Genomic DNA, 25,445 nt, shown 5'->3' on the forward strand with positions numbered 1-25,445 from the left:
AAGCGGGTTACAGTGGTGGGGCAGATGAGCATGGGGAACAGAGGTGCCAGGAGGTACAGTGGTGGGTAGATGAGAAAAGGAGTACATTGATGGGGCAGAGGAGCAGGGGGGTTACAGTGGTGGGACAGAAGAGCAAGGGGGTACAGTGATGGGAGGGATGAGAAGGTGGTTTAGCGGTGGGACAGAAAAACACGGGGGTACAGTGATGGGGCAGATGAGCAAGGGATTGCAGTGGTGGGACAGATGAGCAGGTGGGGTGTTCAGTGTTGGGCCAGATGAGAAGGGGGCGGGAAAGATGTGCAGGGGGGGTTCAGAGTTGGGGCAGAGGAGAAGGAGGTTCAGCTGTGGGACAGAAGAGCAAGGGGATACCACAGGGGGGCAGATGTGAAAGGAGATGCATTGGTGGGAAAGATGAGCAAGGGGTTACAGTGGTTGGGCAGAAGAGCAGGGGGTACAGAGGTGGGGCAGATGTACAGGGGTGTACAGTGGCGGAGCAGAGGAGAAGAGGTACATTGGTGGGACAGATGAGCAGGAGTTTACAGCGGTGGGGCAAAGGAGCAGGGGGGTACAGAGGTGGGGCAGATGTGCAGAGGAGAAAGGAGGTACATTGGTGGAACACATGAACAGGGGGTTACAGTGCTGGGGCAGAAGATCAGGGGGTACGGCGTTGAAGCAGGTGTGCAGGGAGGTACAGTGAGGGGGGCAGATGAAAAAGGGGGAACATTGGTGGGGTAGGTGAGCAGGGGGTTACAGTGGTAGGACTGAAGAGCAGCTTAGTATAGTGGTGGGACAGATGTACAAGGAGTTACAGTGGTGCGGCAGATGAGCAGGGGGGTACAGTGATGGGACAGATGTACAGAGGGGTACAGTGGTGGGACAGATGAGCAGGGGGATACAGCGGTGAAACTGATTTGCAGGGGGTGACAGTGATCTGAGGTGTGAAGGTACATGAATTGGGGCTGATCTGAAGTGTGGCGTTCCAGGAATTGGGGCTCATCTGAGGCATGAGAGTGCAGGATGTTAATTTCTCACTACTAAAGTAGTTTACAGCATTTACTTTATAAAAAATCCTTTTTGTCATTGAGAATATGAAGTTGACATTTTTTGTTATAAAATTGGCACGTTCGATTTCTTTGAAAACATTTTTCAGCACACTGTTCTCAAAAGGTTGCCTACCCCTGCCCTAGCAAAGTATATTCTCTTGATAAAGGATGCTCTTATACTATACAACAGGCTATTACTGTAAGTGTGCTTATATACTTTTGCAGCTCTGCTCTAACATTTTTAGACTTAATACTTTTTTACGAGTGTATAGTAGAAGCTTAAAATCCATTTAGAAACATAATTAATGGAAGGATCAGAAGCAGTTAACCTGGAAAAACAAATACACTTAAATGTCAAAACCTTTATTCTTGTCTCTACTAGCAGCTCCTGTGAATACTGATGATGTTTGGTTAACCAAGGAAATGAGGAACAACTGGGAGAAGCATTTTTCCTCCTATGTAATTGCTCCAGTGTTAAGGGTAATTATATATAGTATATCTTTGAAGTGTCGTAAACTATTATTTTTCTATTATTTTTCTAAAGATACAAATACCGGAAGGACAAAAGCATGCACTTAAGCTTGCAGACACTATCTTTCTCTTAGCCCTTGTACACACGGTCGGAAAATCCGATGGAAAATATCCGATTGGACTGTGTTGTCGGATAATCCGACAGTGTGTGGGTTCCATCAGACTGTTTCCGTCGGACTATCCAACGGACAAAGTTAAAGAGCTTGGCTATAAAATTGTCCGACAACATGATCTGATCGGACCTTGTCCAATCGTTTGTAGAGAATTCCGATTGGACAAAGTGCCACGCATGCTCAGATCAAATTACGAGACCAAAGCTATTGGCTACTAGCCTGAACATAGTTCTGTCGTAACGAATGAACTTAATCACATTCTGAACAATCGGATTTTCAGACAACTTTGTCCTACCGTGTGTATGCGACACCAGTTTGGGACAAAATCCGTTGGAAAAAATGAGACGGATTTTGTTGTCGGAATGTCCGACCGTGTGTACAAGGGCTTACACTCACTGTCTGAACTGCCAGGATGAAGACAGGATTGCCAGACAAGATGAAGTCCAGTTAAATGTTACTAAGCACTAGTAGGCATAAAATACCTTTTTTATGGGTCTTCTTGGCGATCCAATAATGTCGCAGGTTTTCCTCTACTCTTTGGTATTACTACTGCACTGATTGACTGCCGCTTACATATTGACATGTGAGCACCAATCAGTGCCATTGGTCCTGAATAAATGCAAAAAAGGAACACCTAGTGGTGCAAAGGAATTCCTGGGACAGCTCCAAATTAAATAATACAATGATATTCCCACGCTACCAAATGTGTGCATTTTTTAACAATATTAAACAACATTGAAGAATATTTAACAATATTAAACAACATAAAATGCAACAGTGAAGGAAATATCAGAACCCAGAGAATATATAAAGTGAAGGTAGGGCTGCGCTATGAACTTAAATACTGTGCATAATAAAGTGCAAAGGTGCTCAATGAAAGATATGGTTGAAAGAGGCAATGTTCAAAGGTCAATATATATCCAGTCCTAGGCAGTATGAAAACATGTTGAATGCCCTGCGATTTCTTTGGATAAAACAATAAAAGTGTATCAATAAGACAATAAAAGTATATCAAACACTCAAATGATTCTTCGTAGAACAGTGATAGGAAATATATCCATAGGAAATCGTATGCCCTGCGATTTCTTTGGATAAAACAATAAAAGTGTATCAATAAGACAATAAAAGTTTATCAAACACTCAAAAGATTATTCGTAGAACGGTGATAGGAAATATATTCATATGGTGTGCACACAAAGTGAGAAAACGATGCTCAAAAAGAAGGTGCACATCATAAAAGGCATATAAAAGCATACAAAAAAGATTCCTCCATTAATATGGAGGAAACTTTTTTTGTATGCTATCATATGCCTTTTAGAATTTTACCTATTCCTTCAGGATTTATTGCAATAGTAATGCACCTTCTTTTTGAGCACCGTTTTTTCACTTCATGTGCACACCATATGGATATATTTCCTACCACTGTTCTACGTTCTGACGTCAGTGGTTGCATGCATAGGGAATATCTCCTAAACCGCACAGGTTTAAGAGATATTAATTTTACTTACAGGTAAGCCTTATTATAGGCTTACCTACCTGTAGGTAAAAGTGTAACATTTGAGTACAACCACTTTAATGTCTAAACCACTGGCAACAAAAGTGAGTACACCTCTAAGTGAAAATGTCCAAATTGGGCCCAATTAGCCATTTTCCCTCCCCGGTGTCATGTGACTCGTTAGTGTTACAAGGTCTCAGGTGTGAATGGGGAGCAAGGTGTGTAAATTTGATGTTATCACTCTCACCCTCTCATACTGGTCACTGGAAGCTCAACATGGCACCTCATGGCAAAGAACTTTCTGAAGATCTGAAAAAAAGAATTGTTTCTCTACATATAGATGGCCTAGGGTATAAGCAGGTTGGCAAGACACTGAAACTGAGCTGCAACACAGTGACCAAGACCATACAGTGGTTTAACAGGACATTTTTCACTGAGAACAAGCCTCTCCATGGTCCACCAAAGAAGTTGAGTGCACATACTCAGCGTCATATGCAGAGGTTGTCTTTGGGGAAATAGACGTATGAGTGCTGCCAGCATTGCTGCAGAGGTTTAAGGGGTGGGGGTCAGCCTGTTAGTGCTCAGACCATACGCCGCACTCAATGCATTAAATTGGTCTGCACGGCTGTCACCCCAGAAGGAAGTCTCTTCTAAAGATGATGTACACGAAAGCCCGCAGTTTGCTGAAGACAAGCAGACTAAGGACATGGATTAATGGAACCATGTCCTGTGGTCTGATGAGACCAAGATGAACTTATTTGGTTCAGATAGTGTCAAGCGTGTGTGGCTGCAACCAGGTGAGGAGTGCAAAGACAAAGTGTGTCTTGCCTACAGTCAAGCATGGTTGTGGGAGTGTCATGGTCTGGGGCTGTATGAGTGCTGCTGGCACTGAGGAGCTACAGTTCATTGAGGGAACCATGAATGCCAACATGCACTGTGACATGCAGAGCATGATCCCCTCCCTTCTGAGACTGAGCTGCAGGTCAGTATTCCAACATGATAACAACCCCAAACACACCTCCAAGACGACTACTGCCTTGCTAAAGAACCTTAGGGTAAAGGTGATGGACCAAGCATGTCTCCAGTCCTAAACCCTATTGAGCATCTGTGGAGCATCCTCAAATGGAAAGTGGAGGAGAGCAAGGTCTCTAACATCCACCAGCTCCGCGATGATATCATGGAGGTGTGGAAGAGGACTCCAGTGGCAACCTAATGAAGCTCTGGTGAACTCCATGCCCAAGAGGGTTAAGGCAGTGCTGAAAAAAAATGGTGGCCACACAAAATATTGACACTTTGGGCCCAATTTGGACATTTTCACTTAGGGGTGTACTCACTTTTGTTTCCAGCAGTTTAGACATTAATGGCTGTGTGTTGAGTTATTTTGAGGGGACAGCAAATTTACACTGTTATACAAGCTGTACACTCACTACTTTACATTGTAGCAAAGTGTAATTTCTTCAGTGTCATCACATGAAAAGATATAATAAAATATTTACAAATGTGAGGATGTTCTCACTTTTGTGAGATACTGTATATGAGATGTGTTATGTTAAACTGTTTGATAACTGTTTCAGTTCTTACTAAAGTGGTTCTTTGCCATTATAGTACTATAAAAAATATAGCTATGTCTGCTTTTATCACTACTGAGGGACAGTGAAGTTGGGTGATGTATGAAACAGGACCAGGTTATTATGTTGAGTGCTGAAGGTTTAAAGTACACTAATTAGGGGAAGGGTAAACTCAGTGCTAAATTTGGCTAGACATATTTTTGAAGGTTCCAAAACACAACGGATTGTTTTATTGTTTGGTGTCAACAAAATGCATACATTTGAAAGGATCTGCTAAGAAAAAAGGTGTATACTAAGAAAGAGGAAAAAGGGGAGAGAATACAAAGAAAAAAGGATGGAGGAAAATGCAGGACGAAAGGGGAAAAAAGGGTGGGAGATGATCAGGATAAGATTTATAGTCTGTAACTTGAGGTCTAACTTCCATTTATCTAACACATCTCTCAAAATGTATTTTATCCAGGGGTTCCAGAACTTTTCAAAAGGTTTTTATTCTGTTGTTTACACTAGAAGATGTTTTTTATGTATTATTAGCCAGGAGAGTTTCATTTTAACAAATTCAAATGGAATAGACAAGTATTTCCAAGATCCCTGAAAGCTATGAATATGAAAGCCATTAGCTTCCTGATGTAGCTAGGTGCCTCTTTAATCTGTTTGAGCATTTTTTTTTTAATGCATGACATTTTTTTTCAAATACATTAACCTAAAAATGTTAGGGGCTGACAATAAACAATACAGGAAATACAATGAACTAGTGCTTTGCGCTAATGCCAGGGATAACCTGCAAAACGAATCCACAGTTCATAGTTCCATAACAGCAATAGTAGAAAAAGGAAAGATAAATCCTATGATGCCTTATGCCGCGTACACACGTAGCCGACTATCCGACGGACTTAGTCTGGCGGACTTCCCGCCAGACTGTCCGTCGGACTTTCCGAACGGGCTACTTGCCCACACACGGCACTTTTTCAGCGGACTAATACGGTGTACTAAGTCCGCCGTACTATCTGCCCTACTTTTGAAATCAACGGACTCGCCCACACACGCAGAGGAAAGTCCGCTCATTTCGAGCGCGTCTCCAGGTAGGCGGGCCCGCGAAGGAGACGTCGCTGGCCCCGCCACCTGGTATGGACTTAAAGGGGAATCCCAACGCCGAAAAAAATCGGCGTGGGCCCCCCCCCAGGTCCACATCAGACCCTTGTCCGAGCACGCTACTCGGCCGGCCAGGAAAGGGGGGGCGAGCGAGCGGCCCTCCCTCCTGAGCCGTACCAGGCTGCGTGCCCTCAACTTGGGGGGTGCCTTGGGGAAGGGGGGCCGCGCGCCCCCCCCACCCCAAAGCACCTTGTCCCCATGTTGATGAGGACAAGGGCCTCTTCCCAACAACCCTGGCCGTTGGTTGTCGGGGTCTGCGGGCAAGGGGCTTATCAGAATCCGCCCCCCACCCTATGTGAATGAGTATGGTGTACAATGTACCCCTACCCATTCACCTGTGAAAAAAGTACAAAAAAAAACACAACACAGGGTAAAAATAGTTTATTGCACAGCTCCGGGGGTCTTCCGTCTTCGGGGGGTCTTCTCGCCGGACTCCTCCACTATCTTCTTCTATCTCTTTTGCTATTGGAGGAGCCCGGCTTTCTTCCTCGCCGCCGCCCTTCTTCCGACTTCGGGGGTCTTGTCCCCCTCTTCGGTTCTTCTGCCGGGCCACCGCCTGTAAAAGAGCTATAAGAAGGCCCGGCAGAAGAACCCGAAGAGGGGAACAAGAAGTTGGAAGAAGGACGGCAGCGAGGAAGAAAGCCGGGCTCCTCCGCTAGCAAAAGAGCTAGAAGAAGATAGTGGAGTTGTCCGGCGAGAAGACCCCCCGAAGACGGAAGACCACCGGAGCTGTGCAATAAACTATTTTTACCCTTGGTTTTTTTTTTGGACTTTTTTCACAGGTGAATGGGTAGGGGTACATTGTACCCCATATTCATTCACATAGGGTGGGGGGCCGGTATCCGGGGGCCCCCTTATTAAAGGGGGCTCCCGGATTCCGATAAGCCCCTCGCCCGCAGACCCCGACAACCAATGGCCAGGGTTGTCGGGAAGAGGCCCTTGTCCTCATCAACATGGGGACAAGGTGCTTTGGGGTGGGGGGGCCGCGCGCCCCCCCTTCCCCAAGGCACCCCCCATGTTGAGGGCACGCGGCCTGGTACGGCTCAGGAGGGGGGGGGCGCTCGCTCGCCCCCCCCTTTCCTGGCCGGCCGGGTAGCGTGCTCGGACAAGGGTCTGATGTGGACCTGGGGGGGCCCCCACGCCGTTTTTTCGGCATTGGGGTTTCCCTTTAAGTCCATATCAGGTGGCGGGGCAAGCGACGTCTCCTACCTGGAGACCCGCTGGAAATGAACTGACTTTTCTCCGGGTGGGAAAAGTCCGTTCATTTCAAAAGTACGACAGACTGGCACACACACGGCCGGATTGTCTGCCGAAATGCGAGTCCGGTGGGAAGATTGGAGTGCAAAACTACTTTCTAAGTCCGCCGTACTTTTGGGTCAAAAAAGTATGCCGGAGACTACACACGGGGGGATTGCCCGGCGGACTTCAGTTTGCCGGACTTTTACACCCGATTGTTTGATCGTGTGTACGCGGCATTACTGCTCTCTACACCAGCAGGAAACTGGAAGCTGAAAGCAAATAAAGGAAAGAGAGAGAGCTTATAAGCTCCTGGTGCAGTGTCCTTTAATAATTAGATAAGCAAAATGTAAAACTGCCTTCTAAAAATCAGGCTTGTGTAAAGCATATCGTCCACTGGGTCATGATCCTGCTTCTGATGTATTCATCTTACACTGGCCTTCAGTTTGGAAGACTCTGTTGGCAGCTAAGTCTTCCAAACTGCCGGCCAGAGTGAGATGAATACATTAGTGGCAGGTTTGTGCCTGAGAGGATGATATGCTTTACACAAGCCTGATTCTGTGAGTGCAATTTTGCACTGTTTTATACTGCACCAGGAACCTGTGTGCTCTCTCTTTCCTTTATTTGCTGACAATAAACAACCTGATGTTTCGCAAGTCCCTCAGCCTGGTGTAATGATGAGGATTAAGCCATTTATACAGTAGGTATCTATAGGAGGCGGTTGACCTATCTATCAAGGGCACAAAAGTCCCACCAGAAACAGAGGGTCCTAGTGCTGCAGTCAACAGGCAGAAATCCCCCACCCTTTATTCTAAGCTGATTTTTCATAGCACAGAAAATTGAGTGCTACTCACTTGTATCTAATAAACTCTTTTAAAATCTGTAGTATACTATTTCATGAAACTAGATTTTTAACTTAAAAAAATTTACTCTGGGTGTTTGCTTTATCAGCAAGCATACATTTTGCAGTATTTCTGAAATTGTTTTTTTTTCACATTTAGAATTTAGACATGGACCTGATGACTCTGTACAATTACATCAGCCAGGATGAGAGAATTAGTTCCAATCCTCTAGTGAAGGTGGTGTATGGCGATCCTCTGACCAGTGGAGAGAACTTGGAATTTCCAAAGGACAGTAATGTGCATTGTTCCAAGATATGGAGCTGCAGAGAACAGATCTCCATAGAATATATACTACATGCAGTACAGCAGAAGGATGGAACTGACAACTTGCATCTACTGTGCAAATTCCTTGAGAAGGTAGGTTGCTGGTTTTGCTCCCATGGTAATGATATTTTCCTGGCCCACCTCACGTCAGCACATAACAGGTTAACACCTCCTTTGAAGCCCCACATGTTCCAAGCTGAATAAAAGACAGCCCCTCCCCCAACTAAGATTTTTTTTGGTCACGCTCCAGGTCATCTCTTGATTGCAGTTGGTAAGTAGTCTGTTTGGTGCACCCCCCCGCCAAACCTACCCCTCCATGTTCAGCCTCTCATGGAGTTGGAAGACCCTGAATGCTGGAGGTAAATCCTTCTAAAAACTGAGTCCCCTTTGTGCAATGGCCGTGGGCAAAATGATGCTTAAACAGCACTGATATGGTACCGGTGAGGTAATAAAGGAGCTCTGCAATGTCATCATTGCCTCTCCCTTTATTTGTTTTTCCTGTCTTTTATATGCAGTGGGCAACACAGGATGGGAATGCCATGCAATGGTGTAAATGGTCTTGGAGGTCTGCATTTGAGAGGGCTTCTCTCCCTCTCTCTGTGCAGTACTGCCAGGTAAAGGACTTACCTCAGATTCTGACTGAGTCTCCTGTCTGTCTTTGGATGTGCTGTCCTAGTTCCCCTGCTATGCTGTGTACTTGTGTGGGTTTGACAGTCTGATTGGCTTTTGTCTCAGACTGTGTCTGCCTTTGGAAATGCTGCCGAAGTTCACCTGCGGCTGCTTCTGAAGTGAGTGGATGAAGGCATATGGCTCTTAAGGAGACAGAGTACCTGTTTTTTTAATATGTATATATATATATATATATATATATGTATATATATATATATATATATATATATACAGTGCCTTGCGAAAGTATTTGGCCCCCTTGAACTTTCAACCTTTTGCCACATTTCAGGCTTCAAACATAAAGATATAACATTTTTATTTTTTGTGAAGAATCATCAACAAGTGGGACACAATTGTGAAGTGGAACGAAATCTATTGGATTTTTGAAACTTTTTTAACTAATAAAAAAATAAAAAGTGGGGCGTACAAAATGATTCGGCCCCCTTGCGTTAATACTTTGTAGAGCCACCTTTGGCTGCGATTACAGCTGCAAGTCGCTTGGGGTATGTCTCTATCAGTTTTGCACATCGAGAGACTGAAATTCTTGCCCATTCTTCCTTGCAAAACAGCTCGAGCTCAGTGAGGTTGGATGGAGAGCGTTTGTGAACAGCAGTTTTCAGCTCTTTCCACAGATTCTCGATTGGATTCAGGTCTGGACTTTGACTTGGCCATTCCCAACACCTGGATACGTTTATTTGTGAACCATTCCTTTGTAGATTTTGCTGTATGTTTGGGATCATTGTCTTGTTGGAAGATAAATCTCCGTCCCAGTTTCAGGTCTTTTGCAGACTCCAACAGGTTTTCATCCAGAATAGTCCTGTATTTGGCTGCATCCATCTTCCCCTCAATTCTAACCATCTTCCCTGTCCCTGCTGAAGAAAAGCAGGCCCAAACCATGATGCTGCCACTACCATGTATGACAGTGGGGATGGTGTGTTGAGGGTGATGAGCTGTGTTGCTTTTACGCCAAACATATCGTTTTGCATTGTGGGCAAAAAGTTGGATTTTGGTTTCATCTGACCAGAGCACCTTCTTCCACATGTTTGGTGTGTCTCCCAGGTGGCTTGTGGCAAACTTTAGATGAGACTTTTTATGGATATCTTTGGGAAATGGCTTTCTTCTTGCCACTCTTCCATAAAAGCCAGATTTGTGCAGTGTACGACTGATTGTTGTCCTATGGACAGACTCTCCCACCTCAGCTGTAGTTCTCTGCAGTTCATCCAGAGTGATCATGGGCCTCTTGGCTGCATCTCTGATCAGTCTTCTCCTTGTCTGAGCTGAAAGTTTAGAAGGACGGCCAGGTCTTGGTAGATTTGCAGTGGTCTGATACTCCTTCCATTTCAAAATGATCGCTTGCACAGTGCTCCTTGGGATGTTTAAAGCTTGGGAAATCTTTTTGTATCCAAATCTTCTCCACAACAGTATTACGGACCTGCCTGGTGTGTTCCTTGGTCTTCATGATGCTCTCTGCACTTTCAACAGAACCCTGAGACTATCACAGAGCAGGTGCATTTATACAGAGACTTGATTACACACAGGTGGATTCTATTTATCACCATCAGTCATTTAGGACAACATTGGATCATTCAGAGATCCTCGCTGAACTTCTGGAGTGAGTTTGCTGCACTGAAAGTAAAGGGGCCGAATAATTTTGCACGCACCACTTTTCAGTTTTTTATTTGCTAAAAAAGTTTAAATTATCCAATAGATTTTATTCCACTTCACAATTGTGTCCCACTTTTTGGTGATTCTTCACAAAAAATAAAAATGTTATATCTTTATATTTGAAGCCTGAAATGTGGCAAAAGGTTGAAAATTTCAAGGGGGCCGAATACTTTCGCAAGGCACTGTATATATATATATATATATATATATATATATATATATATATATATAGTGCAAATATGAGCTTGCCACACCTGTTAGTGGTACAGAAGATTAGCAAAGGTAGGAGGGGGCAACGTGGGACATTGTTTTTAAAAGAGTGCTGAAGGAAATTATGCAAATTAAGGTGTTTTACATTATTTTAGGAGCAGAAACCCTGAACGCAAATGCTCCAAAAAAAAGTAAGACCCGCCAACGATCATCTTATCCTGACCAGGATGATGACACCTAACAGGTTGTCACATTCATTAAGCAAGTATAGACAAGTATTTCCAAGATCCCTGAAAGCTATGAATATGAAAGCAATTAGCTTCCTGGTGTAGCTAGGTGCCTCTTTAATCCGTTTGAGCATTTTTTTTTAATGCATGACATTTTTTTTTTCAAATACATTAAGCCCCTAACAGGTTGCCACATTCATTAAGCAAGTGGTCAATACACTCTAAAGGAGTTGTTTTCACTTACCCTGTGAAGGGACAGGATCCAGGAAATTGGCACATGCGTTTATGCCAGCATGATAGAAAAATGCCTCGCCCAGCTCAGGGTGCATTTTTGGCCTGCATGCAGTCTGCAGTGGCAGAGAAATGAAATTGCACAGATTGTCTCACAAGGATGTGGTTTGTGCAAAATTCTAAGCCCTACTAAAGCGGCTATCAGAAAGTATGCTGCAAATATCCAAGCCACAAGCAACACCCAAAATGATAGAGTGTAAATCATTGTTGATCGTTGATGAAGGATGGTCTTTTCCCACAATGGTAAAGCGTAAAGCGCCTATCGATGGAGGATGGTCTTTTTCCAGAATGATAGAGCATAAAGCGCTCGTTGATGGAGGATGGTCATTTCTCACAATGATAGAGCATAAAGAACTCCTTGATGGAGGATGGTATTTTCTCACAATGATAGAGCATAAATAACTCATTGATGGAGAATGGTCTTTTCCCACTATGATAGCACGTAAAGCGCTCGTTGATGAAGGATGATCTTTTCCCATAGTGATAGAGCGTAAATCGCTCGTTGATGAAGGATTGTCTTTTCCCACAATGATAGAGCGTAAAGAGCTTGTTGATGAATGATGTTTTTTTTCCCACAACGATAGAGAATAAAGCGCTTGTTGATGAAGGATGACAGAGACCTTGTCAGAAGACCAAGTTACAGTAACAGGTTCCCTAAGCTTTATCCATATAAGATGGCTGATGTATGATTATGCACTGCACTTCCAGGGGTGGATGCTGCCCTCTAGTGTCTGGTGCAGCAAGTGTCTTTGCCTTTTTATAACTCGGTTGCCTTCAGAGAACCTATGGATGAGAAAGTGGACTTGTTCACACCAGATGCAGTCCAGTGCATTTTTTATTCTGCATCAAGAACACATGGACAGTGTTTAACTTTGATTCCAATTACTTAGTTCACACCAGTACAGCACATTCTAGTGCAGTCAACAAAAGTAGAATGTTGCATTGTTTCTTTATGGAACACATCTGGAAAGTGGAAAAACGCATTGAGAATGCATCAAAAACACACATGCAGAAACACATCTGGAATGCAGAAATTGTGGTGATCTGGCCATCAGGCTTGCACAGAATCTATACAGTGACAGATTTTGCCTGCCACCCAGTGTGCGGCTATCCAGAGTCTTTTTGCTGTTGCCTGACAACCAGCAAAAGCATTAACTTTGCCAGAATTGGCATAGTTTCTGGAAAGAGTGGAACCTGGCAACTGACTTTTGGTTGATGCTTTTGATAGACCTGGTACAAGCGCTGGCGCACTCAGTCACTGCTATGAGAGCATTGTGGTAACGCCACTGGAGGCCAAGCGGAACTTCTACACAAGCCTTCGACATTTCTGTAAAGGGAGGTTAGTGTTTGGCCAAACGCTGAAAAATGCAATTAAGAAAATGACAGAAGGAAAAGTCTGGACTGTGGCCGCAGACTAGTAAGAGTCCTTCATTCAAGCCTACTGAACTCCAGAAGGTGCAGGAGGCCAAATCCTATATAACAGGTTGCAGATTTAACAGATCACAGTGGAGGTGTCTCAAAGTTACTTTTGACATGAAATCAAGTCCAGAGCAAGTTGCTAAGATGGTTGGGAAGTCTTTTTGAAAGTGTGTCCAACCAGTATCTCTCCTAGTTTTGGCCAGGGGGCATGAGTGAAGTTGAGGTTTGTAGCCTCCTTCTGGAGGGTCATGGACAACAATCATCAAAGACCGGTTGGTCCAGAAGACAGGTGGGAGTACAATTGGAGAATTCCAAACTTGACCACTGAATCGATTTAATTTATGTCCAACAGAGCTCAGAAGGGAAAATGTTTTCAAGATTTTTATACTGCTACAAGGCCATCATGCCAGTGATGCCGAAAACATGGAATCATCTGTGGGTTTTTATCCCCAGTTTTTCTAGTACCTGAGGCAGGAACCTTCTGGCCTGTTTCAGTTTGAAGGAATTAAATGTGTTCATACACACCTAGAGGTTCAATTTGGAGTCCATGCATACAGTCACAGGGACAGTTCAGCAGGAAGATCAGTTGGTATCAATCAACTGACTGACTCATACTTCCATGTACTGATCAATGCTGAGCACTAGAGGCGTGTGAGATTTACAGTGGTCAGATGTCACTTCCAGTTCAGGTGTCTGCCTTTTACAGAATTGGCACAGCCCCAGGAATCTTTTTGAAGATCTTGTTGGCAGCGGTGGTTCCTTGGGCTAGGTGGCACATGAGGGCATTTCAAGTTGCCCTCTTTAGCCTATGAACTTGGCTGTCTATGGATCAGAAAATCTTGTGCCTATACAAATTCAACTGAAATTTTGGACTTCGCCACTGTGCTTCTTTTGGGGGCATGCCTCTCAGCCGAGGAGTTAGGATGTTTCTGAAGCCAGATGCCAATCTCTGCAGCTGGGGAGTCCACAATCTGTAGAGAAATAAGTGCAAGGCCATTGGAGCGCGGTGAAGCGCAGATTACCCAAGTATCTTGAATGGAAGGAAGCCTTTTCTAGCATTAAGCCTTTCAGGGTCTTCAAGGGGGGCTGAGTAAGGTTGACAACAAGACAGTAGTAGCCTACATTGCCTGACAAGGGAACACCAAAAGGATTTTCTTGTTACATCTTGCAAAGAAACTTTTGGTGGGGTAGAGAACCACTTACAGTCAGTTAAGGTTGGTCTTCTTGCCAGGGAAGCAAAATCAATTATTGGTTCGGTTAGGCAGAATATTTTATCAACAAGTGCCTCATACCAATATTGGCCCAATGGGGCGTTCTAGCAGTAGTTCTCAGTGAGACTTCACTGAGCATGCAGCTTCTGATATTTGCAACAGGATACCAATGCAAAGACTCCCTCAAACAAGATAGGTTTATAGTGCCATGGAAGTTTGATCTTTGTCTCTGGTCAAATTAAATCTTTTATGGCAAGGTCAGTAACAGCACCCCTATCCAATGCAACTACTTTTAATAGCCTGGCTATGGAATAAGCTACGCTAGAGGTGCAGGGATTCCAATCTGAGGTTATTCAGACCTTGGTGACGAGAAGATCATCCATGAACGCTACGATATTAGAAGATATGAAAGAAATTGTTTTGTTTGGTCAGCAAAAGCTTTCTCTTCTGTGTTCCCTGCTCTAGCCAACATCTTTGAGATTTTACAGTCAGCACTAGAGGTTGGTCTGGCATACAACTCCATTTAAGGTACATATGTCTTTAAGGTACAGCCTCTTTTCACAGACTGCAGATGGGTGCAAAAGCCAGTGGCCAGATACTTCTTCCAAATGACAATCTATGACCTTGAGGGAAATCCTTGTTCCCACTGTGGGACTTAAAGGGGTGGTAAAGGTTCGTTTTTTATTTTCTCAATAGGTTCCTCTAAGCTAGTGCATTGTTGGTTCACTTACCTTTTCCTTCGATTTCCCTTCTAAATGTTTTTTTTCTTTGTTTTCTTTGTCTGAATTTCTCAATTCCTGTTCCTCCTCAGTAAGCTGTTCAGTAAGCTGTTCTGGCTGACTAACCACCAGCTCGGATGATGGTGAGAAGTTTACTGAGGAGAAACAGGAAGTGAGATATTCAGACAAAGAAAAAAAACATTTAGAAGGGAAATCAAAGGAAAAGGTAAGTGAACCAACAATGCACTAGCTTAGAGGAACCTATGTAGAAAATAAAAAATGAACCTTTACAACCCCTTTAAGCCCCATACACACTATCAAGCCCTTGCACTACATGGTTTCGGTAAATCTGAAGACAAAAATCAGCAGAAAATCTGATAGTGTGTACGGGGCTTTAGGCTTGCATCTGAGAGCACCCTTTGCTCCAATAGGTTTCATTTCCATTGAAGTACCTCACAGTAAAGCTAGTTCTCCTGACAGCAACTACTTCAGACAGAAGGATGTTGAATATGCAACACTTTCCTGCAAGGGCCCTTTGGTGTCTTTTTTTCTTTTAATTTTTACCAGAGATAGGGATACTACTTCTATCTCCAAAGTTCAATTTTAAAGTGGTATCCAGTTTCCAGAAAAACTGGGAAGTAGTCCCTCAGAGTTTTCACACGAGAGTCAATGAGTGCACAGCAAGAAGACTTCAGTTTTCTCACACATGGTCAACTTACTAACAGTGTACTTGGTCAAAAGTGGAAAGTGTACAATCTATTAATTTAGTTATCAGGTCCTCAATAGTCATCCACTCCTTACCAGGGTGCAGGAAGTAGGCATTTCTGCTCTGAAACAATTGCAAGCCTATTTGACTAGAGGGGTGGCAGCCTTTGGGGCAGTTATGCCAGGATTGCTTGGAAGATATAGGTAAGGGCTAGCTTGAAGGTCTGGTGCGGCCTTCATTCAACCTTACAAACTAAATATGTGGTCATAAAGCTTGGGACACAAGAGGTCAATTCTTTCTGGCTTTAGAAGCTTTTCTTTGATTGTCAGTGTCTCTTTTCATTTGTTCTCTCTAGCCCTATATTAGCTTTGGTATATCCCTTTATGTGCTGACGTGAGGTGGGCCAGGAAAACAGAAAATTGTTATCAAATACTTACCGTAATTTTCCTTACTTTCCTCACGTCAGCACAGGACGCCCTCCCTGGCCTGTTGCAGGCTAGGTTATCAAACAACTTAGTTGGGGGAGGGGCTGTCTTTTTTTCAGCTTGGAACATGTGGTCATGTGAGGCTCCAAAAGAGGTGCTGACGTGGGGATGGGCCAGGAAAAGAAAATGACAGTAAATATTTGATAACAATTTTCCATTATCAACTTTTAAATTTGACTGGTACTATAAGACCCAGCAGGACATACCCATTTTTCCCTGTCTCCCTGAATTGTTCATGAATATTTCCTCACTGAAACTGACACCTTAGTGGTGACAGGATAGTACTGACTAGTTCAAATCTTATGTGAGTTTATAGAAGTAAAAGTAAAGAAGGCCATAAATTTATAGATTTCTTTCAATCAAGCTAAACAAAAATGGCAACCGCCCCAATTTATAAATCGCTTTTAAAATAAGGTACACAAGAAGTGCTTTTCACAGAGCAAACTAAACAAAATGTGTTTTCCAGGACACTCACAAGCTAGCTAGGGCACTTTCACCCCCTTCCTGCCTAGGCCATTTTTCAGCTTTCAGTGCTTTCACAATTGCGCGGTCATGCAATACTATACCCAAATACATTTTTAATCATTTTCTTTACACCAATAGAGTGTTCTTTTGGTGGTATTTAATCACTGCCAGGTTTTTTATTTTTTCCAAAAAAAAAAAAGAAGAATATTTTGAAAAAAAAAAGTTATATTTAGTTTCTGTCAGTAAAATTTGTAAATAAGTAATTGTTCTCCTTCACTGATGTGTGCTGTTGAGGCTGCACTGATGGGCACTGATTAAGTGGGACTGATGAGGAGGCACTATTATGCGGGCGCGTGTGCACGAGAGTGGCGTTCATATGACGTCCACACAGAACAAGAGCGCATGTCCTACCAGTGTGAATGGAGCCATAGACCCCATACACACGATTGATTTGGGTACAATCAGCCTGCCCATACATGGTTTTGAATCTGTGCCAGTATTTCATTAGATTTGGCAACACGTCAGAATGTGTAATGGGAGTGACGTTACGTTGCCGCCATCTTGCTATACCCCGCACACGTCTACAGTAAGGATAAAGGGGAAGCTGACATCTTGTTACACCGACCATAGTTTTACATTTTACTCTTATTTTTAACTGTAAACTGAGGTTATATAGTGAAATACAGTAATTAGAACTCTGTTTGACTGTTCAGATGTTGAATTTTAAAAGCAGCGACAAGCCTGCTGACCTCACAGGTTTGCTAATCTGTGCTTTTAAAATTCTACATCTAAATACCGGTCCCAGCTAAACCAGCCGAGATTTAAACTGTCTACGGTATCTCACAGCATGTTTGTGCAAAAAGTCCCATAGCACTTCTGTGAGATGAGAAAAGCCTGTTTATTCAAGCATCCCAGCCATGAAACACTTCAAATGATTGTAAAGGAAAAATTGTTTTCAAAATTTTAAAACAAAAAATATTATACTTACCCCCTCTGTGCAATGGTATTGCATAGAGTTGCCCTTTGCCTCCTCTTCCAGAGCCCCATGCTGGCGCTGTCTGCTTCTTCTCTCGTCTGAGTGCTGCCATTGCAAGCTGTATGCTATGGGAGCACACGTGTTGAAGTGCTCGCAAACCAGGCTGTGTGCATCCATTGATGCAATGGAATGCAATAATACCAATGGCTACCACTGCTCTCAGATTCTCCTGTGAGACCAGGAAGAGGAAGCAGCAGTGTTGTGGATGAATGCTGAGTTGATGGAGGAGTAAGGTAAGTGTTTGGTGATGGGGAACAGTTAGTGGAGCATTTTTTACCTTTATGCAGGGAATACATTAACTTAAAAAACAATTAGACTTTAGAACCACTTTAACTCCAGTCCATAAAAGACCTAGATTAATACTGTTCTACATTAAGAGTATTTTTTTTAATGCAAACAGTGTAAGTACCGAATTTGACTTGGTATCAGGTTCTTGCAGCCCCTTGTACAAGAGAACTCAGACTGGGGTAGCTTGAAGCAGCACAAAGAGCCAACCAGATGTGCTGTAGTACAAGAAGTATGTTCATAGGAGAAGCTCATCAGTGTGTCCAGTTATGGGGTGGGAGTGAGGAAGAGACCTACAAGTGAAAGTGAAACTGCAGCAGAGAAAGATCAGATCTCCTCCCTCTGCCAGGCATGACTTTGCTTTTTGGCAGTACTGTGTAAATCTTGGGACTGGATTGACAGAAACACGCATTCTTTACTAATTAAAACAGCTCTTATACGTTTTTTATCTGTGGATTTAGCTGCTTGTCTGTTGTTCCACTTTAAAGTGATAGTAAACCGCACCTTGCAAAAAAAAAATCCCTTGCAAGGGCAATGGTATAATGTGCTAGAATGCATTGTATACTAGCACATTATAAAATACTTACCTTAGAACAAAGCCCTCTAGCAGCACGCTGTCACTGTGATAGGCTTCCATCTTCCCCCGGTCTTCCTTCTGGGTTCGTGGGCTCCAGCTGTATGAGTGGCCGTGGGCCTCAATGCCATCACTCATACACATTCGCGCAGGAGCCCTCAGCTCTGGGAATGTTGGCCAGGGTATGCCGAACCTTCAGAGAGTATGTGCCGATTACATCACTGGCTGCATCCAGAGCGAATATCTCTCTAAACATGGCAAGTTTAGGAGATATTGAATGTACCTACAGGTACAGTTTACTATAGGCTTAGCTGTAGGTACAAGTAGGTACAAGTCCAAAAACAACTTTACTACCAGTTGTCATGCAGCATTATAACAACCATGTACAGTAGTCCTTTAATTCTGAACAGGTATGGGGAAACAAAAAATTAGGAACAGGAAATAACAGGGAGGGAAGAGAGTGAGGGGGTGTATGTTGGGGGAAATTACAGGTTTCCAAGGATACTACCTATGTCATACTTTGTGTTTTGCAGGAAACTGAACTGCAGATGGTAAAGTTCTTGCCAGATATTTTGAAACTCCAGAAGGAGCTGGTGAAGAAGTTCCAGAACTACAAATACAATAGCTTTGAAACCATCAGACAATTTGTAGACAGCATAACCCCTGGTATGTGTCAGTTATTTATGTATCACATAAATGCTAAGATGGCCAAAGAGATTTTTTTAGAGTTAGCCAATACCATTTGATAAATAATTTAACTTTATTGGCTGTTATAGATATATATCTCATATACTGCTCATAGCTCTTTAAATGTTAGCTCCATTGTTGCCTAAATGATATCAAAATTTAGCAACCACTTAGACCAACCGTATCACCATAAATGGCCAAATCTGTAACAGGTTAAGCTGTCTGCATCCCATAAAGGTAAATCTTGAGTCACTTAATTTTTTTTTTTTAAATGCCCATACACAGATAGAATTGTAACACTGACAATAAACCACTTAAAAACAGTATGTAAAACAGTATTCATGAGAATGCATGATTTTTGAACACACTAGTAGCCAATTACTGAAGTTATTCCACCTGCCAATAACTGTCGCCACCAAAATACAATTTTCACTTATTAATTAAAACATTGCTGAAACACAAGTGTTTTTTTAAAAGAATTTCAATTTATTTAAAGTTACAGAGAATTCAGTGAAAAGTGAGTTCATTTCCTAGCATGATAATAGCTGTGTTGGGGGACAAAGACAGAAACTTTACATTGTTGGTTAGAGATCCTAGGGGACTATCCCAGTGCTGGATGGAACTGCCTTTAGCCCATTTCCAGTGAAAGTTTATTTTTTATTTTACGCTTTTGGATAGAGTAGGGATAAGTTAGAAACCCGAGGATATGGCCCTCCCCTAACTTCTTAATGTGACACTCATTGGGCAGAAAAAACTGTAAAGACAAGAGCAGCAATACCAAAACAAAAGGAAGTCTAGCCCCCTCAGTGTTCTGTCTGAGACCCCCATAAAAGTAATAGTCTTTAAGTGTGTGTGTGGGGGGGGGGGGTTGGTCTATCCAAAACTAGCAAGAAAGGATTTGGCTGTAGTGTGGGGTGAACGGTTTGGCCGTATTGTGCGTTAGTGCATGTTTACTGCAGTAAATTGCAGTGCATTAGTGCATGTTTCCTGCTGTATAGTGAAGTGCATTAGTGCACGTTTACTGCGGTATATTGTAGTGCTTTAGTGCACGTTTACTGCAGTATAGTGAAGTGCGTTAGTGCATGTTTACGGCAGTATATTGCAGTGTGTTAGTGCACGTTTACGGCAGTATATTGCAGTGCATAAGTGCACAATTACTGCAGTATAGTGAAGTGAGTTAGTGCACGTTTACTGCAGTATAGTTAAGTGGGTTAGTGCATTTTTACCGCAGTATATTGCAGTGCGTTACTGCCCTTTATGGTAGTATATTGCAGTGCATTCGTGCATATTTACGGCAGTGTATTGCAGTGCAGTAATGCACGTTTACTGCAGTATAGTTAAGTGTGTTAGTGCATGTTTAAGGCAATATATTGCAGTGTGTTAGTGCACGTTTACGGCAGTATATAGCAGTGCGTAAGTGCATGTTTACTGCGGTATATTGCAGTTAGGGCACGTTTACGGCAGTAAATTGCAGTGTGTTAGAGCATGTTTACTGCAGTATAGTGAAGTGCATTAGTGCACTTTACAGCTGTATATTGCAGTGCGTTAGTGCATGTTTACAGCAGTATATTGCAGTGCGTAACTGCATGTTTACTGCAGTATAGTGAAGTGTGTTTGTGCACTAAACACCACTTGCCATTGAATAAAGTGTATCTACGTACACATTTCCCCATCTCTATAACATTTTGTTAATAAGCCCCCCCCCCCATCATGCCTAGGTGGCCAACAAGGAGAGGCAGACATTCCCATGGCACTGTGAGGGGGCCAGCAGCGTCTGTGTCCACAGGCAACAGTGGAAGTGGTCCATCCTCAGGCAGGGCACCATTTCCTCTGTTTATTGATGTTGCCTGTGGTATCCAGCCACAGCTTGCAGAGTAGGATGTGGACTGGCTTACAAAACCATCCTCATCGTCCTCATCCTTTATCACTCAAGCAGAGAATAGTGTGCAGTCCACCGCAGCTGCCAGAGTGACTTATTCTGCCTCCTTTTCCACAGCTTCTCCTGCCATAGCCCAAGCATCAGGCATGGAGGTGTGAGCTGAGTCATGTGAACAAAGCATCAGCCACTTGCTGTGTGAGGATTCACAGTCATTACCTGATTCAGACATTTGTTCTGAGGTTGAGGAAGGTAGGAACATGAGCCTACAGAGAGGGGAGAACACTGGTAAACAACAAATTGGCAGTCATGTTCCCCCAGCCACAGCGTGTTGCCAAGTTGGCTCCAGTGAAGATGAGGATGGAGGGAATGATGATGATGAGGTCACTGATGTAACTTGGGTGCCGGATAGAGCAGAGGAGCAAAGTGAGGGTGAGGCACAACCCCAACAAGGCAGCCATCATGGCAGAGTAGAGGCAGAGCAGCCACCCTACTCCATAAGATTGTGGAGCTGTTATCTACCAGCCCACTTCCCACAGTTCAGCTGTCTGGGGCTTTTTTAGCACATGTACACCCGATCGCACTGTTGCAATTTGCAAACTATCCCTCAAGAAGATCAAAAGTGGCAAAAACACCAGCCATTTGGGTACCACGTGCTTGACAAGGCATTTAACCACTTTCAGACCGGACCATTTTGCTGGTCAATGACCAGAGGTCTTTTTACAATTTGGCACTGCGCTGCTTTAACTGGTAATTGCGCAGTCATGCAATGTTGTACCCAAACAAAATTTGCGTCCTTTTCTTCCCACAAATAGAGCTTTCTTTTGATGGTATTTGATTGCCTCTGCGATTTTTATTTTTTGCGATATAAACATAAAAAGACCGCAAATTTTGAAAAAAAATGATATTTTCTACTTTTTGTTATTAGAAAAATCCAATAAACTCAATTTTAGTCATACATTTAGGCCAAAATGTATTCAGCCACATGTCTTTGGTAAAAAAAAAGTCAATAACTGTATATTTATTGGTTTGCGCAAAAGTTGTCACATCTACAAACTAAGGTACGTTTTCTGGAATTTACGCAGCTTTTAGTTTACGACTGCCTATCTCATTTCTTGAGGTGCTAAAATAGCAGGGCAGTACAAAACCCCCCCAAATGACCCCATTTTGGAAAGTAGACCCCCTAAGGAAATTGATAAGAGGCATGTTGAGCCCATTGAATATTTTATTTTTTTGCCTCAAGCGATTGAATAATGACAAAAAAAAAATTTTTAATTTTTTTTTACACAAAGTTGTCACTAAATGATATATTGCTCACACATGCTATGGGCATATGTGAAATGACACCCCAAAATAAATTCTGCTGCTTCTCCTGAGATTCCACATATGTGGGACTTTTTGGGAGCCTAGCCGCGTACGGGGCCCCCGAAAACCAAGCACCGCCTTCAGGCTTTCTAAGGGCGTAAATTTTTGATTTCACTTCTCACTACCTATTACAGTTTTGAAGGCCATAAAATGCCAAGATGGCACAAAACCCCCACAAATGACCCCATTTTAGAAAGTAGACACCCCAAGCTATTTGCTGAGAGGCATGTTGAGTCCATGGAATATTTTATATTTTGCCACAAGTTGCAGGAAAATTACAAACTTTTATTTTTATTTTTTCACAAAGTTGTCACTAAATTATATATTGCTCACACATGCTATGGGCATATGTGAAATGACACCCCAAAATAAATTCTGCTGCTTCTCCTGAGTACGGGGATACCACATGTGTGGGATTTTTTGGGAGCCTAGCCGCGTACGGGGCCCCGAAATCCAAGAACCGCCTTCAGGTTTTCTAAGGGCGTAAATATTTGACTTCACTCCTCACTACCTATTACAGTTTTGAAGGCCATAAAATGCCAAGATGGCACAAAACCCCCACAAATGACCCCATTTTAGAAAGTAGACACCCCAAGCTATTTGCTGAGAGGCATGTTGAGTCCATGGAATATTTTATATTTGGCACAAGTTGCGGGAAAATTACAAACTTTTATTTTTTTTTCACAAAGTTGTCACTAAATTATATATTGCTCACACATGCTATGGGCATATGTGAAATGACACCCCAAAATAAGTTCTGCTGCTTCTCCTGAGTACGGGGATACCACATATGTGGGACTTTATGGAAGCCTAGCCGCGCATGGGGCCCCGAAAACCAAGCACCGCCTTCAGGCTTTCTAAGGGCGTAAATTTTTGACTTCACTCCTCACTACCTATTACAGTTTTGAAGGCCATAAAATGCCAAGATGGCACAAACCCCCCCCAAATGACCCCATTTTGGAAAGTAGACACCCCTAAATTTAGGGGTACACTAGTGAGACTCACAGGTAAAAAAGCACCTAGGCTGTCAGCGACTGTATCAAAACGCTACAAGAAAAACTGTTAGCGATCGCAGGGATCAGGCCTGACTCTGCGAACGCTGCAGTTATGCGTGTTGTGTTTTGTAAGTGACAGTGATCGATCGATACTGCACTTGGGTGGGCTGGTCTGGGCTTGGCGGAGGGGCTAAACGCAGGTGCTAGCAGGTATCTGGGCTGATCCCGCTAACAATGCGTTTTGGGAAACCTAAACTGCTGGCGACGCTAATATAGATCTGATCAGATACTATATTACTAAGGGAGGTGTATGCTTTGTGCGTGGGTGTTAGCGGTACTGGCACTAACCTGACGCTGCCTGGGGTGACGCAGACCTTATCTGACCCTCAAACTTATATCACCCGCCGGGTGATCAGGGGGTTAAACCTTTATTAGGTAATAAATGGCGGGTGCCCTGAAACTATAAAAAAATAACTAACCAACAAGCGTCACCTGTAAGGCCGCGTACACACGCGCGGACTGTTCGCCCAACTTTGTCCGCTGAACAGTGTTTGGGCGGACAGTCCGCTCGTGTGTGGGCTTTCAGCGGACAGTTTCAGCGGACAGTTGGACGGACAAGGTTTTTCGGAAATTCCGTAAAACTGTCCGCTGAAACCTTGTTTCAGCGAACAGTCCGCTCGTGTGTAGGCTTGTTCGTCAAACAAAGTTGCGCGCATGCTCAGAAAGGATTTTCACGCCGAAAGCTATAATGCAGTGTATAGGACGTCGTATTTTTCGTCCCGTCGTACGTGCCGTTCACGTCATCGCGCACGGTTTCAGCAAACTCTTCGTCCGTCGTGTGTGGCCATGTCCGTCCATGCTAAGTTTGAGCGGACTGTTTGCCGAAACTGTTGGACGGACAAAGTTGGGCGAACAGTCCGCGCGTGTGTACGCGGCCTAACAGTTATATGGTCATCACTGGTGAAAGGGTTAACTAGGGGGCAATCAGGGGGCTTTATGCGGTAGTATATGGGGGTCCCTGGCGCTATAAAAAGCTGCGGCGAACCTAAATACCTACCTGCCTAACTAGCGTCACCTGTGACACTAATACAGCGATCAAAAAAACGATCGCTTATTAGGCTGGGTTCACACTGGAGCGATGCGGGAACGCCACGAATCCGCGGCGGGTTCCTGCATCGCATGCCTCCCGGCGGCAGTTCACACTGCCCTATGCGAACTGCTGGGAGTGTCAGTGAAATGTTAATGACACCCCCAGATCAGTTCGCATATCGCAGTGCGATCTGCAAACTCGGATCGCATGGTGTGAACACCCATGCGATCCGATTCTGCTGCGGACCAAAAAAAGGGTCCCGTGCGAGTTTGCGGCGGGTGCGACGCGAATTCAGCCTTACTATCTGTATGGCTGAACTCGAATCGCACAGAGATCGGATGTGATTTGCACTGCAGTGCGGTGCGAATCACATCCGTTCTCATAAACCGCTGCAATGTGAACCCAGCCTTAGTGACACTGGCGACTGGGGGTGATCACGGGGTTAAACCTTTATTGGGGGGGTTAGGGGGGTACCTTAGAACTAAAGGGGGCTAACCCTAACTGCCCTAACAGTTTTTACAGTCACAAATGACACCCGCCGGGTGATCAGGGGGTTAAACCTTTATTAGGTAATAAATGGCGGGTGCCCTGAAACTAAAAAAAAATAACTAACCAACCAGCGTCACCTGTAACAGTTATATGGTGATCACTGGTGAAAGGGTTAACTAGGGGGCAATCAGGGGGCTTTATGCGGTAGTATATGGGGGTCCCTGGCGCTATAAAAAGCTGCGGCGAACCTAAATACCTACCTGCCTAACTAGCGTCACCTGTGACACTAATACAGCGATCAGAAAAATGATCGCTTATTAGGCTGGGTTCACACTGGAGCGATGCAGGAACGCCACGAATCCGCGGCGGGTTCCTGCATCGCATGCCTCACGGCGGCAGTTCACACTGCCCTATGCGAACTGCTAGGAGTGTCAGTGAAATGTTAATGACACCCCCAGATCAGTTCGCATATCGCAGTGCGATCTGCAAACTCGGATCGCATGGTGTGAACACCCATGCGATCCGATTCTGCTGCGGACCAAAAAAAGGGTCCCGTGCGAATTTGCGGCGGGTGCGACGCAAATTCAGCCATACTATCTGTATGGCTGAACTCGAATCGCACAGAGATCGGATGTGATTTGCACTGCAGTGCGGTGCGAATCACATCCGTTCTCATAAAC

At 43.8% G+C, this 25,445-nt stretch overlaps 1 protein-coding gene across 5 annotated transcripts in view; it reads left to right on the forward strand.

The window, feature by feature from the left end:
• LOC143964536 (E3 ubiquitin-protein ligase RNF213-like) overlaps positions 1-25,445 on the forward strand; it is a 955,032-nt gene that overhangs the window by 881,560 nt on the left and 48,027 nt on the right. For 4 of the 5 annotated variants that reach the window (XM_077474321.1, XM_077474323.1, XM_077474325.1 and 1 more), the window contains exons 58-60: positions 1,426-1,523; positions 8,137-8,394; positions 18,797-18,929. In XM_077474321.1, coding sequence (XP_077330447.1) covers positions 1,426-1,523; positions 8,137-8,394; positions 18,797-18,929 — 489 coding nt within the window. The remainder of the gene's footprint in view (positions 1-1,425; positions 1,524-8,136; positions 8,395-18,796; positions 18,930-25,445) is intronic. The other variant, XM_077474324.1, reaches the window with a different exon arrangement.

Source organism: Lithobates pipiens, unplaced genomic scaffold (genome assembly GCF_037356315.1).
Source record: "Lithobates pipiens isolate NorthernLeopardFrog02 unplaced genomic scaffold, aLitPip1_a1.2 Scaffold_8, whole genome shotgun sequence".
NCBI lineage: Eukaryota > Metazoa > Chordata > Amphibia > Anura > Ranidae > Lithobates > Lithobates pipiens.